The sequence below is a fragment of the Theropithecus gelada genome, chromosome 4, assembly GCF_003255815.1.
Source record: "Theropithecus gelada isolate Dixy chromosome 4, Tgel_1.0, whole genome shotgun sequence".
Classification (NCBI taxonomy): Eukaryota; Metazoa; Chordata; class Mammalia; order Primates; family Cercopithecidae; genus Theropithecus; species Theropithecus gelada.
In genome coordinates this window covers 31,308,443-31,322,030 of record NC_037671.1, presented here as the reverse complement: position 1 = coordinate 31,322,030, position 13,588 = coordinate 31,308,443, and the positions used below count along the sequence as shown (strand labels likewise).

Below are 13,588 nucleotides of genomic sequence, written 5' to 3'. Positions count from 1 at the left end.
AGATAGGTAGACTCTGATGATGAAGACAGTTCTATCTGCCACAATCAGAACATTTCTGGAGGGAAGGTTACATCAGGGAAATCTGGCTGATGTCAAATCAGAAAGGACCTTGAGTGCTTCATGGGATAATTTCAAACTAAAAGTGTAAGAATTCAGGAGGAATTGGGGCACTTTAACATGAGCAAGATCAACAAACCTGACCTTTAGAAAAGTTATAGAGGCAGAGTGTGAAGGAAATAGGGACTGGAGAAGATCCTGGAAGTGAGGAGACAGCTAAGGGATGAAAGCAAAATTCCTGGAAGGAGATAACATGGAACCAAGGCTCTGAAGGAGGATGGGTGAAGGGCAATTGCAGCCCCATGATACCTTTGGGTGGACCAGGGATATAAAATGTTCTTTGTTTCCTCCTGTTCAGTGTGTGCTCCTGTACTTTCACTTCTCATTCCTGGAGGCAAGTACCCAAGGTACTCAAAAGTCTATCAAGAATGTGGGAACACCAAAACCTATGAAGTTGCGGTTTTAGGCCATTTGACCTACTGATGGGGTCTATAATGAAATGTCTCCTTACCTCTCAAGGGCTCATTACTACAAGGTGAGCAAATGTAAATTGTCTCAGATAGTAAAGATTTCATCACAATAATTATGATCCAAATGGAACCAGAGCAAGAGATGTGGAGTAGGAAGCAGAAGTTGCCCCATTTCACTGTTACCCACTGTGTGACTTTTTATATGTTATCTCTGTCTCTCTCTGAGCTTCAGTTTTCTCATACATGAAACTGTGTGAATACAGTTCTAGTTGTTTACCATTGTCAGGCCATGTGGTAAGTGCTTTATAGTTATTATCACATTTAATTGTCACAGCAGCCCTATAAGGTAGATAATATTATTATGCTGATTTCACAGATGAGAAAACTGGGGACAGACACGTTAACTTTTATTTCAGAGTCAAGGAGCTAGTCAGTTGCACTGATAGGTATTGATTTCAATGGTCTTTATAGCCTTGTAGTCAAAGCTTCAGCCATTTTTTTTGAGCTAAAAGCAGAAGGGTAAAGAGCTTGGGAATGTGTGTAGGTCTGTTCCATAAGAGGATAGCATCTGACCTGCTGCCCTAAGGAGCTGCATAGCTGGATCAGGTATCAGTGATTAGGACATAGATTATAGGCTTTTGAAAAGAGCTCAGAAATCTGAGATAACTAAAAGCTTGTATTTCAAGAGAGTTCACAAGAACTCAACCTCACCCAGACTTTAGTTTCAAGAGGCAGAGAATGCCTTTTGTGTGAAGCTGGCAGAGGCAAGGCAGGTGGAGCAAGCTCGATGGTGAGGGGTTTACAACTGAAGAAGAAGGGGGTGTGTGTAGGGAGTGGAGGTGGGTGTGTATGAATGCCACTCTGCGATTGGAGGGTGCTTCTTCAAACTGGTCCCTGCCAAGGGTTCAAAAGGGGCTGAAATCCTGGGGACCTCAGAGTCGACTAAAACTCCTAGCCATGATCCGGCAGTTTCAGGCCTGCTGTCTTGTCCTGCTGTTCCTGGTCGGCTTTGCTCAGCAGACCCTGAAGCCTCAAAATAGGAAGGTGAGCATGGGGCAGGAGATCCAAGCTGATTCTAGCACATAATGACCAACCGGGCTGCCAGAGTTGTGAGGAGTTCTCTCCTCTCTCCTTTCGAAGGACAAGATCTGCATTCCCAGCAGATTTTCACAAATCCTGACATTGCTATCCTTAGCGGGCTCTCCCTAAATCCACTGTCTCTTACTTGCATCTTTTCCTCTGCACCTAGTGGCTCTTTGAACTGCATGTATGTGGAGTGGGGTTGGGGGCTGCCTCAGCACATTCCCCTTTGCCACTTCCCCCTGGTGGCCCCTTGATAGCCTAGAGCCTGTCCCCTTCATGCTTGTCTGTAACTTGGGGTAGCGTTGTGGATCCCAACAAATGAGGCATGAAGTAGCAAATGGATTGGCAGGGAGGCTGCCCTTGCTACTCCTGGAGAGGCTGCTCAGCCAGAAACCCAGAGGGAGAGGTGAGAGAATCTGGTGTTGGGATCTGCACCAGGAGTTTCAAGGTCACGGAAAGAGGAGCTCCTCCTACTCCCACACCCCTAGAAAAATAAAACACACAAGGCCAATATGGTTGTCCACCAATATTAATTTTAGGGAGGATCATGAGGTGAGGTAGAGACAAAGCTCAGCTCAGAGTAGGCTTTGTTCTCAGACCTTGGTGTTGCTCCCAAATCTCCTGATGCCATTTAGAAAAGTTCTCCCACTGGATGTCAATAGCCACCCCTGTAAAAGATGTGTATATATGTCTTAGGATGCAGACTGAGCAGCTCACTTGAGGCACCTGCAAAGTTTAACTTTATAATCAGATGAATTTATTCAAAAGCAGCCTCAGTGGTGGCCGTATGCCAATTATATATCTTTTGTTAGTTCCTTTTTCTCCTCTATAAAAGGTGGGGAACAATGCCCATCATATAATGCAGTGATTCCCAGACTTGAGCTTACCTCAGAGAGAGCTGCTTAAAGCACAATTGCTGGGCCCCACCCAAGAGTTTCTGATTCAGTAAGTTTTAGGGGGAGCCCAGGAACTTGCTTTTCTAAAATGCTTCCAGTTGATACTCATGCAGGTCTACAAACCTGAAGCTCTGAGCTTTAATCTCTGTTATTGGGTTCATATGAAGTGTAAGATGGTGTCTATTAAATGCCGTAAGACAGCTTACTTACTTACTTTCAAGAAAGGTAACAGATTACTTGAAGGGACAACCTCCGAGGGTCATCCAGATCTATGTCAGCCACTGCTGCCTGGTTGGATGTGGAATTTTCTATGTAAAATATCATCTTGTGAATTAAGAGCTGTGTTCTAGGGTATTCTGTCTTCTTCAAACAGATGTAAGCAAACTAGAGCAGAACTGGAAGCTGGGTAGGAAAGATTGAGCTCTTTGAGTCTGCAATTTTCTTGGGATTCTGCATCTCATTTCACAGAGTGACATCCACATGAGAAGCAAACCTTTGGAAGGTGTCACACTCAGAGCTAAGGTAGCACAAAGGCAAGAAAATGGAGGCATACAAATGACAGCTCACATGGTGATTTCCGTGTGACTTTTTATTATAGTAGCAAGAAAGACAAATGCTGGAAATTATTTAGCTCAGAGGTAAGGTGTCATGAAGGCAAAGAGAATGCAGGCACATAGATGACAACCCCATCATAGTGGATTTCTTAGGCTAATGTTCCCAAATATTGTGACTGATGTATATGCGCAGATGTGTAGAGAAGTATGGACTCAGAAGGAAAGGGCTTGTGCCTAGGTCAAGCCTCCTTCTCTCCAAGGATAATGAAGGAGAAGCTATGGTCTTGTGTCCTGGTGACAGACTCCGAAGATGGTAAAGAGTTTCTTGCCCCACTTTCCCCACAGTAGCTCACCCATAGGCAATCCCTTCACTGCATGGGGTATGCCTTTAAGGACTGAGATCCTGTGAAGCCCAGTTTAAATTACTCTAAAATTCTATGACTTTTCGTCATATGGCCAGGAATATAGCCTCTCTTACCAGATAACATCTTAGCCTTTTGTTCCAGGTTCTGCATGCCTTTTATTCCTGGCATGCTTGTGGGTAGAAAGTTTTTCCGCTCTGTACTTTCTATTTTATGAACTTTAATTCATGAGCAGTCCAGGATGTTTCACAATATAAAGATGAGAAGTGGGTGTCAAGAATGAGTTCTGAAGGTACCAGTGAAACCAGAAAAGTTCCCTTGTCCCTCTCAGAGGGCATGCGATGGCAGGTGTGGCTCGCTTCCTCAGTGCCTCACTGCTCAAACCTCTAGGGGAGCAGAGAGGGAACATACAGAGAGGCAGGCTGTGGGGCTCCTACCCCAAGGCAGTGTCTAGGGGTGAATGTTTACAGCTGAAGCCCTAGAGGGCGTGTGTTACTGGGTGCTCTTAGTTCAGCCATCCATAGGCGACTTGTGTTAGCTCAATTAGATCCCTGCCTTATCACAAAGACAGAGGGCTTTCTATATCCCAGGGATCTTGCCGTGGGGTACAGGAAGAATCGGATCACACGTGGGCTTGGAGAATGAGTGCAAGGTTTTATTGAGTTGAAGTGGCCCTCGGCAGATGGGGGAGCCAAAAGATGGATGGTTTTTCCCTGGAGTCCGGGCTCTTTTCCTACCTCTCGGCCAACCTCCTTGTCCTTCCGCCGTCAATGGCCTTCCAGTGTGCTCCTACCCTGGTGCTTCCCTCTCCGCGTCCGAGCAGTCGAGTGTGTTCCTCCGCAGATGTGGTCCTCTGCACGTCCAGCGTCTGTGTGTCTGCCTGGTAGGGTCTCAGGGTTTTTATAGTCACGGGATGGGGGCGGGGCAGGCAACATTTGGGTGAGAGGCAGGAGTGCCTGTCCTCACCTAGGTCCGTGGGCACAAGCCTCAGGGTGGAGCCCTGGTCAGGGACCCACCTTTCTCTACCCAGCACTTTCCCGCTGCCCCTCCCCGCCATCACCAGTGAATACCCCACTGGGAAGCCTGGAAAGGCCCTTCAATGGCATCTGGAGAAGTTATGGGCCTGATTTTGGGGGATAGGAATTACAATATAAGAACATATAGGCCGGGCGCGGTGGCTCAAGCCTGTAATCCCAGCACTTTGGGAGGCCGAGATGGGCGGATCACGAGGTCAGGAGATCGAGACCATGCTGGCTAATACCGTGAAACCCCGTCTCTACTAAAAAATACAAAAAATTAGCCGGGCGAGGTGGCGGGCGCCTGTGGTCCCAGCTACTCGGGAGGCTGAGGCGGGAGAATGGCGTGAACCCAGGAGGCGGAGCTTGCAGTGAGCTGAGATCCGGCCACTGCACTCCAGCCTGGGCGACAGAGCGAGACTCCGTCTCAAAAAAAAAAAAAAAAAAAAAAGAACATATAGATGAGAAGTTTGTGCAAAACTTACTTATGAGAAATCCTGCAAAAAATCTGTTAAGAGTATCTGAGAGAGGACGGCATGACTTGAATGGGGTGTTAGGATGTCGGGGAAGAATGCAATGTCAGGGAACAGAAGTAAATGGTATTAATCTTCTAGAAACAGGAAGAATATTATGAAATGCTTCTCTTGCCACCCCCACACAAAAAATGGATTATAAGTTAGAAGACATAAATTCTAGCTATGGCATCAGCTCTAACTAAAAATTTTACTTGGAAATGTCCCTTCAGTTCTTAGAATTTCAAGATGTTACATGAAGGGTCTTTGAGTGTTTTGAAAAAGTCCACAAATGTTGGAAATTATTGTTTATCTTATATCGTTATGGTTATTTTTGTAACATTCCAGGTGGATTGCAACAAAGGAGTGACAGGCACCATCTATGAGTATGGAGCCCTCACCCTGAACGGTGAGGAGTACATCCAGTTCAAGCAGTTTGCAGGCAAGCATGTCCTGTTTGTCAATGTGGCCACCTATTGAGGCTTGGCAGCTCAGTATCCTGGTAAGAACTCACGTTTCAACTCTTTTGGAAGCAGCATTGCCAGATAACCATATTCTAATTCCAGAAGGTTTTACTAATGTGTTATTAGAGGATGCAGTGGGAGAAGTGATCAGGTGACTCTGCCTCCCTAAATGCTGCTCCTGCTCTGCTCCTTAGAATATCAAGATAATTATTTCCAGATTTGAGAACTAAGACTTTCCCAAAGACTTAAAGACCACCAGGAGCACACTTGTAGTTGAACAAGTTGAGTGTGTTACTCGGTGCCCTGAAAGAGAACATGTTCTGTGGAGAACCATGGGGCTTCTTAACATGAAAGTATTAGAAAGTACTTACTGTAGAATCTGAGCTTTTGTTAGGTGATTTGGAGACGAGTTCAAGGAATTGAAGTTCTGTTCTGAATTGGATGCCATCAAGAACTGGGAGCAATTATATGATTTGGTATCTTGATCAATTATATCTACATGGGGAGAGAAACTAAGGCTAAAGTTGTACCTGGTAAAGAAGCACCAGTCATTCATATTGGCAAGAATAGGGTGGTACCTGGTCATTGCTGTGATTTGGACAATGTTCATGCTTTGTCTATGTTCAGTTACAATTATGCAGTGACCTTGTTTTTGTCTTGATTCATCATGATCACATGTTATGTGATATTGAAGTTCTATGAAATTGTTTATGTTTTCTAGGAGAGTGCTAAAGCCTAGCTGTGACTCCCAGGCCAGATACCTGGCTTTCAAGCACTGATTTTATGCTTCTCAGCGGTTACTTCTGATAAAAACAGGAGAGATGAGTGATCTTTGACATTCCGGAAAATGCCCTTGGGTTCTGTAGGCAACTCCAAATGACAAAGAGGGAAATGAAGTTTTCTGTCTGGGCAGCCTTTGATTAGTGCAAGGGCTGTGTAATGTGACTGGCAATGTAGAAGAATGCTCCATCTTGCCAACCTTGGCCTAACCTTCTGTGGTAGCTGAGGTGTGTTTCCATTTTCTTTGTGCCCTTAACAGAGAAGAGTTTGGTATTACTATTGATCCAAAAAAGGTTATTTAAAATTCTAGATCAATTATACTAGAGATAGATACAACTTTGGGCAGGCCAAGAACTTTATTTTATGCTTTAAAAAAAACGGTTCAAGATAAATTTAAAATATTTATTGCACCAAATGCCACAGAGAAATGGATCAAAATAATACATGAACAAATTTTGTTTTGTTTTGAGACAGTCTCGCTCTGTTGCCCAGGCTGGAGTGCAGTGGTGTGATCTCAGCTCACTGCAACCTCCACCTCCCAGGTTCAAGTGATTCTTGTGCTTCAGCTTCCCAAGTAGCTGGGATTACAGGCATGCACCACTATATCTAGCTAATTTTTTTTTTTCTTTTTGCATTTTTAGCAGAGACAGGGTTTTGCCATGTTGGCCAGGCTGGACTCAAACTCCTGACCTCAAGTGATCTGCAAGCCTTGGCCTCCCACAGTGCTGGGATTACAGGCGTGAGCCACCGCACCTGGCCTCTACATAAACAAGTTTTAAGAAAAATTTTCCACATGTTGACACTGTTATCTATTCAACTGATCAAAAATATATAAACCCTATCAATTTTTCTTAATGGATTTTCAATAATAAAAATCCCAGAATTGTATCCCTTTTAAATAACACTTAAAGTCAAGCATATTATAATCTCATGTCTAAAAGATCTGGCTCACCAAATTTTGACATTTTAAAATTAACATTCAGAGGATGCTTTATGATTTAAGCAAAAATTCTAATAAAATGCCTGCTCCTCTGAAGTACAAATGGCTTACATTTACCAAAAGAAGCTAAATATTTTTCCAATTTAATGGTAAAATTATGCATAAAAAGATACTCTCAAAAGTACATATTAGGATAAGAATCACACTTTTAAAATAATTTGGGGTCACTTTATTATTATTATTATTTTTGAGACAGGGTCTTGCTCTGTTGCCCAGGCTGGAGTGCAGGGGTGCGATCTTGGCTCACTGTAACCTCTGCCTCCGGGATTCAAGCTATTCTCTTGTCTCAGCCTCAAATAGCTGGGACTACAGGTGTGTATCTTCTCGCCCAGCTAATTTTTTTTTTTTTTTTTTTTTTTTTTTTTTTTAGTAGAGACTGGGTTTTGCCATGTTGGTCAGGCTGGTGTCAAACTTCTGGCCTCAAGTGATCCACCTGCTTCAGTCTCCCAAAGTGCTGGGATTACAGGCATGCGCCACCACATCTGGCCTCAGTTTTTTTATTTTTATGTACAATCAAGTCTAGGGAAAACCTGAAAAGCTACAGACTAAATTTTTATTATAAGAGCCCAAACAATGATTTAGTATCATTTAGTAAGTGAGAAAGTTAAAAGAACTTGCCAGAGGAATAGAATCAAGGTCCGCTAAGTGTATCTACTATAGGACCTCAGGACCTAGGTATTAGAGCCCAAACAACAGTTTTGTATCATTTAGCAAGCAAGAATTCTCCTCTCTTCAAAAAGTTAAATTTGAAAAATGTGGTAAATTTTAAAAGTTGTGATGTGTAAACAGCAGTTCCATGGAATATGAAGCTGCTCTTAAATTTGTTTTAATTTAATTTAATTTTAACTTAAATTTGCTACATATTGAATAGGCAATATACTTGCAACATTCAAAATTCAAGAGATATAAAGGTTTAACAGTGACACTTGCCATGTTCCCTTCTCTTTAGGCAACCAGTATTATCAGTTTATGGTGTATATTTCCAGAAATCTGTTATGCATATACAAGCAAACATTTCCCTCTCACTTTCTTTCTCTCAAGCACATACACATACACAAACATACACATGGAAATGATTATGCACATTACTTTTTCACATATATCACATACCTTGGGGACGGGAGTGGTGGCTCACACCTGTAATCCCAGCACTATGGGAGGCCAGGGTGGCCAGATCACTCTTGAACATCAGAAGTTTGAGACCAGCCTTGCCAACATGGTGAAACCCTGTCTCTACTAAAAATACAAAAAATTAGCTGGGCATGGTGGCACATGCCTGTAATCCCAACTACTCAGGAGGCTAAAGCATGAGAATCTCTTGAACCTGGGAGGCGGGGGTTGCAGTGAGCTGAAATCCTGCCACTGCACACCAGCCTGGGTGACAGAGAGAGACTCTGTCTAAAAACAAAAGAAAAAAACATGGTGAGTTTCCTTATTCATTTTAAGGCATAGTATTCCATTGTGTTGCTGTGATATAATTTATTAAATTAGTTCATGAGAATTTAAAAGAGCATCTCATTCAAATTTTACTCCAGATGAGGAAATTGAGAGAATTAAAGAAACTTACCAAAGGAATAGAATCAGGGTCTGTTAAGTGTGTCTGCTATAGAAAGGAAATACTCTTGATGGCCAAAGATAAGAGAGGGATGAGTATTGATAGTAACCAAAGAACTGTAGAAAAATAGGAAGACACTCTCTATTTAAGAAGAGGTTCTTAGGGGACATTCCAGCAGGCAGAGCTGAATCTGAATGAGAACAGCCAATAGAGGTTCTGAGGTCTGAATAAATCTGACCTGAAAATAGCTGAATATGGAAATTATTGTTCAAGTCTAAACACACAAGTTGGAAGGTTCCTGACAGTGGTAAAGAGCAGTTTGGAGTTTGTGGCCTGGAGTCCCAGGGAGTGTTCTAGGGCATATTCCAGCATCAGTTAGGTCACTGGAATTGAGGAGAGGGTACAGAATACTGTAGAGATAGCCTTGGAATTTCCCTTTCTCTACCACTCTCAGGGTGGAGCACCAAGGAGTACTCCTGGGAATGTAACTGGCACTGGAGTGTCTGGTTGTGTCACCATGGGACAATGTATGAGTGGAGCTGGGGGGATGCGGGGATAGGTGGGTAGTATTTCCATTTTGTTTACTTTTTCCTTACAAATTTTTTTGATCAGTTCACCAACTAAGGAAGACAGTGGCACTCAAATCTGACTTCTCTTTAGAATCAAACAGGACTCCCACACAAGGCTACCAATGTGTGTGTGTGTTTGTGTTTTTTTTTTAAAAAAATAAGAGTTCTCATTGGATGGTAAAGTATAGCCAGGCATGGCTTACTGTACAAGAAAAACAGCAGCCATTTAGATGCATTTCTGGAAACATGTGCTCTAGTCTTTTTTTTTTTTTTTTTTTTTTTCTCTCTACTCCTTTGATCTCTGTAATCTTGAATCTTTCCCTTCATAGTCCTTGGTTTATTCATAGCATAAATGGATACATTCAGTGATCTTTCACTGCTTGAGGTAGGCCTCCCGACCAAGCCACCAATGCTATTCATTCTCCACTTACAGAACTGAATGCACTACAGGAGGAGCTGAAGAATTTTGGTGTCGTTGTGTTGGCCTTTCCCTGCAACCAGTTTGGAAAACAAGAACCAGGAACAAACTCAGAAATACTTCTTGGACTCAAGTGAGTGCTTGCATGGGACTCTGCAGGTGCCCTGTCAGGATTTCCATTCCTCATTCCACCTAGATGCCTGCCTATTCTGGAAACTTCTGGGATAGGATATAGATACATGGGTTGAAGCATATCCTTATGATGTTTTGAATTCAATCTATTCTATTTGCAGGGCTCAAATATTCTCTATACTTTTGAATTATTCAATGATGAGGCTAAGGGAAGATTGAATGGAAAAGAAGCATAGAGGAAAGAAGGGATTATAAGAAATGGAAATGAAGCAGGAAACCTAAGCTCAAGATATTGCCTTCCAATTTTCTTAGAATTCTCTATTGGCTCCATAAAGCCTATTGCATGAAGTCCTGCTTCCCACAGACTATCTTTTCTTATCTTCCCTATGCACAGCCTCTTCCCTTTATCTTTAATTTCCTGTGAATTGGTGGTGGTCATTATTTTCCATCCATGTCTTAATTTGGATCTTGCTGGGAACACTTTGATTCACTGCAGGTATGTGCGTCCAGGTAGTGGCTTTGTCCCTAATTTCCAGCTCTTTGAGAAAGGGGATGTGAATGGAGAAAAAGAACAGAAGGTCTTTACTTTCCTGAAGGTGAGTGAGTATAAACCTGGCATGGATTGGTTAGCTAGAAATGCTCTGAAAGCAGTGGGGCTCATGTCTAGGGTTGTGGTTGGACCCCTTGGAAAACAGATGCTCAGGTAAGTTCAAGGCTCATGGCAATATCTGCTGTGAGGCTTTAGCTTTAAGTAGAGGAAGCCCATGATGGACAACAGCTCTGACATGGACTAGCCGCCTGTATTGAATGGTAATGATTCATTCATTCAGCAATCATTTATCAGATCTCAGTATGTGCCATATAATGAGTTAACAAACATTAATAGGGCATAGTCTCTTCCCTGAAGGAACTCACATTTAATCAGGAGACAGACATGGATGATACAGAATACCATGTGCTAAATGCCTTTAGAGTCACAGAGTGTTAGAACTACAGAATACCAGGATAGAAGGACCCCCGAGGATCTCTTTGTCTACTCAGCCTCAAATACTGGTCTGCAAAACAAGGCTGGTCCTGCTGAAATTTTCACTCATCCACAGCAAACAAGGGAAAAAAGACAATGCAGAATTTTTCATACAGCTCAACTTATTGAATATAAGACTGACATTTATTCTGACATTAAATTACTATTATGTTTACCCATATAAATTGCCCTTTACTTACTCAAAAATGGCACTATAATCAATTTTATGTGGTTCAACATGGTATTAAAAACCCTTTAATTTTTAAATTTATGCTTATAGTAGACTTTTAATTTTTCTTATTGGCAAAATGAATATTAGTGATTGTACGTTAATCTCCAAGGAAATAGTTATTGAAATTTTACTGGCTTATGAAGCCTAGGAAACCCCAAATTCTGGGAGCCACTACTCTAAATCAACCTATCTTTTTTTTCTGCTAAGGAAACAAACTGTAGAAATGATATGACTCGCCCAAGGAAACAGAAAATAGTCTTTTACTGAATTGCCGTGATAAAATAATGGGAATAGAGGAAAGACAGGGGAAGGAGGAATGCTTTCTATTTACCATTATACTCTCTAGCTCTCGGTTGTTTAGTAGTTGGTGTATTGGTATTGATACATTGCAGTGTCTGTGATTGATTGGAAGCATGCAAAGTAGTTAATACATTAAAATACATAGTGGTGAGTAGACTCTGTAGTCTGGAGATAAGACTGTACCACACAGAAGTAGAAATAAAGTAGAAATAAATGTATGTTTCCACTTTCCATGTCTCCGCTCCAGAACTCCTGCCCTCCAACCTCTGATCTTTTGGGCTCATCAAGCCAGCTCTTCTGGGAGCCCATGAAGGTCCATGACATCCGCTGGAACTTTGAGAAATTTCTGGTGAGGCCTGATGGAGTCCCTGTCATGCGCTGGTTCCACCGGGCTCCAGTCAGCACAGTCAAATCAGACATCCTGGAGTACCTAAAGCAGTTCAATGCCCACTAGGAAGGGTTAGCGACTGGCAGAAGTAACTACCCTGTTTCCCACCTGCAGGAATGTCTAACAAAGTGTCCATCTTCCTCCATCTTTGCTCCACACTCCTGCCTACCCAGCCTCCTGATGACCAAACCATCTTGTACTACCCAAGCAGCTGCTTAGCATGTGTGTGTAGCTGTGTGTGTGTGTGTGTATGGATATGTAGAATTGCATTTGTTGGTATATGCATAGGTGTTTGTATGTATGGTGTGTGTGTGTGTGTGTGTGTGTGTGTGTGTTTGAAGATTAAGGAAAAGAACACCTATCTCCCCAACTCTCTGATCCTGAAATATCTATTCCAAAGGAAAATCATGTTTTAGGGTAGATGAATCATACTATCTTGTGTCTCTAAAAAAGCAATCCCCAGAAGTTGTGACGTCTATCCTTTCCCCTTCCTGAAAGTTTAAAGAAAGCAGGAGCTGGCCGCAAGACTCTAGGCCTCCTTCATAGCCTCTCTCCTCTAAGATAGGCATGCATTGGTAAACTCTTCTCTCCTTAATTCTCCTTTATTCCCCTGCCACCCAGTAGTTCTCATGTAGGACCTCTGAAGGCAGAGTGAGAGCAGAAACCTCACCTCACATGAAGGGAGGGGCATCTCCATGACGGTGGGTCCCAAAACCTCTCGGGGTCGGACCCTGCCAGAGCCTTCCTTGGTGCCTGTCCCTTAGTGCATTCAGGTCATGGCACCTGGGCTGGATGTTCCTGTATTCTGAATGATGGGCTTTCTCCTCACCCTGAGGCTCTTCAACCTTAAACTTATTCTGATCACTGTCTCAAATTAAAAAATTCTGCAGCAACCTGGCTCTGTGTGGTGTTTTCCCAGTCCCATATTATGTCCAGAGTCATACTTCTTCTTTCTCTGTCACTTTGTCCCTGCTTTCTTGATTCCCTTGCCTTGTTCTTCAGTATTTTGTTTTTCTCAAAAATGCTCTAGAACTTTCCTCGGCACATATAAAAGAACCGGCTGGAACTGGTTGCTCAGAGCTGCTGTGACCGTGAGCACAGATCAGGTCCCTCTGTACCCTCCCGTTCAGGTCTCTTGACCAGGCCCCTACATGACAGGAATCCTTGCCTCTCAAAGAATCTTCTCTCTCTCTACAACAAATATGCATACATTTCTGTTTATAAAATTAATTCATGCTCAGTGTTAAAATCTGAAAGCACATAAAAGTAAAAAAGCATAACAAAACAAAATGGAACAAAACCCACTTCTAATCAGAGGTGCAAAGGACCTGCTAGGAAGCCCTATCTGCCCTGTGCCGTTTTATAATTAAAATACAGTGTTTTATAATGGAAGTAGATTTCAGAAAACCAGATATTAAGGAAAGAAATTAGATAAGGAAGTAAAATAAAATCACTGTTTTTCTTTTCCTTTTCATAAATTACTTGGAACATAGGTAGTAGCACTTAAAAATATTTTTTTGCATAAAAAATGCAGGAAATTTAAATTATCAGGGAGTAATTTCAAACATTGTAGGGATCATAATCCTGCTGTGTACCTAACAGAAATGTAGGCTGGGCACAGTGGTGCACACCTGTAATCCCAGCACTTTGGGAGGCCAAGGAAGGTGGATCACCTGAGGTCAGGAGTTCGTGACCAGCCTGATTAACATGGTGAAACCCCGTCTCTACTAAATACAAAAAAATTAGCCAGGTGTGGTGGCGCATGCCTGTAATCCG

General features: G+C 42.5%; 1 protein-coding gene across 1 annotated transcript; it reads left to right on the top strand.

The window, feature by feature from the left end:
• The first annotated feature begins 1,484 nt into the window (after nucleotides 1-1,484).
• Nucleotides 1,485-11,878, top strand: GPX6 (glutathione peroxidase 6). The gene is made up of 5 exons (XM_025383912.1): nucleotides 1,485-1,571; nucleotides 5,299-5,452; nucleotides 9,752-9,869; nucleotides 10,365-10,464; nucleotides 11,672-11,878. The coding sequence occupies exons 1-5, from the start codon at nucleotides 1,485-1,487 to the stop codon at nucleotides 11,876-11,878; spliced, it is 666 nt and encodes a 221-aa protein (XP_025239697.1).
• Nucleotides 11,879-13,588: the final 1,710 nt, after the last annotated feature.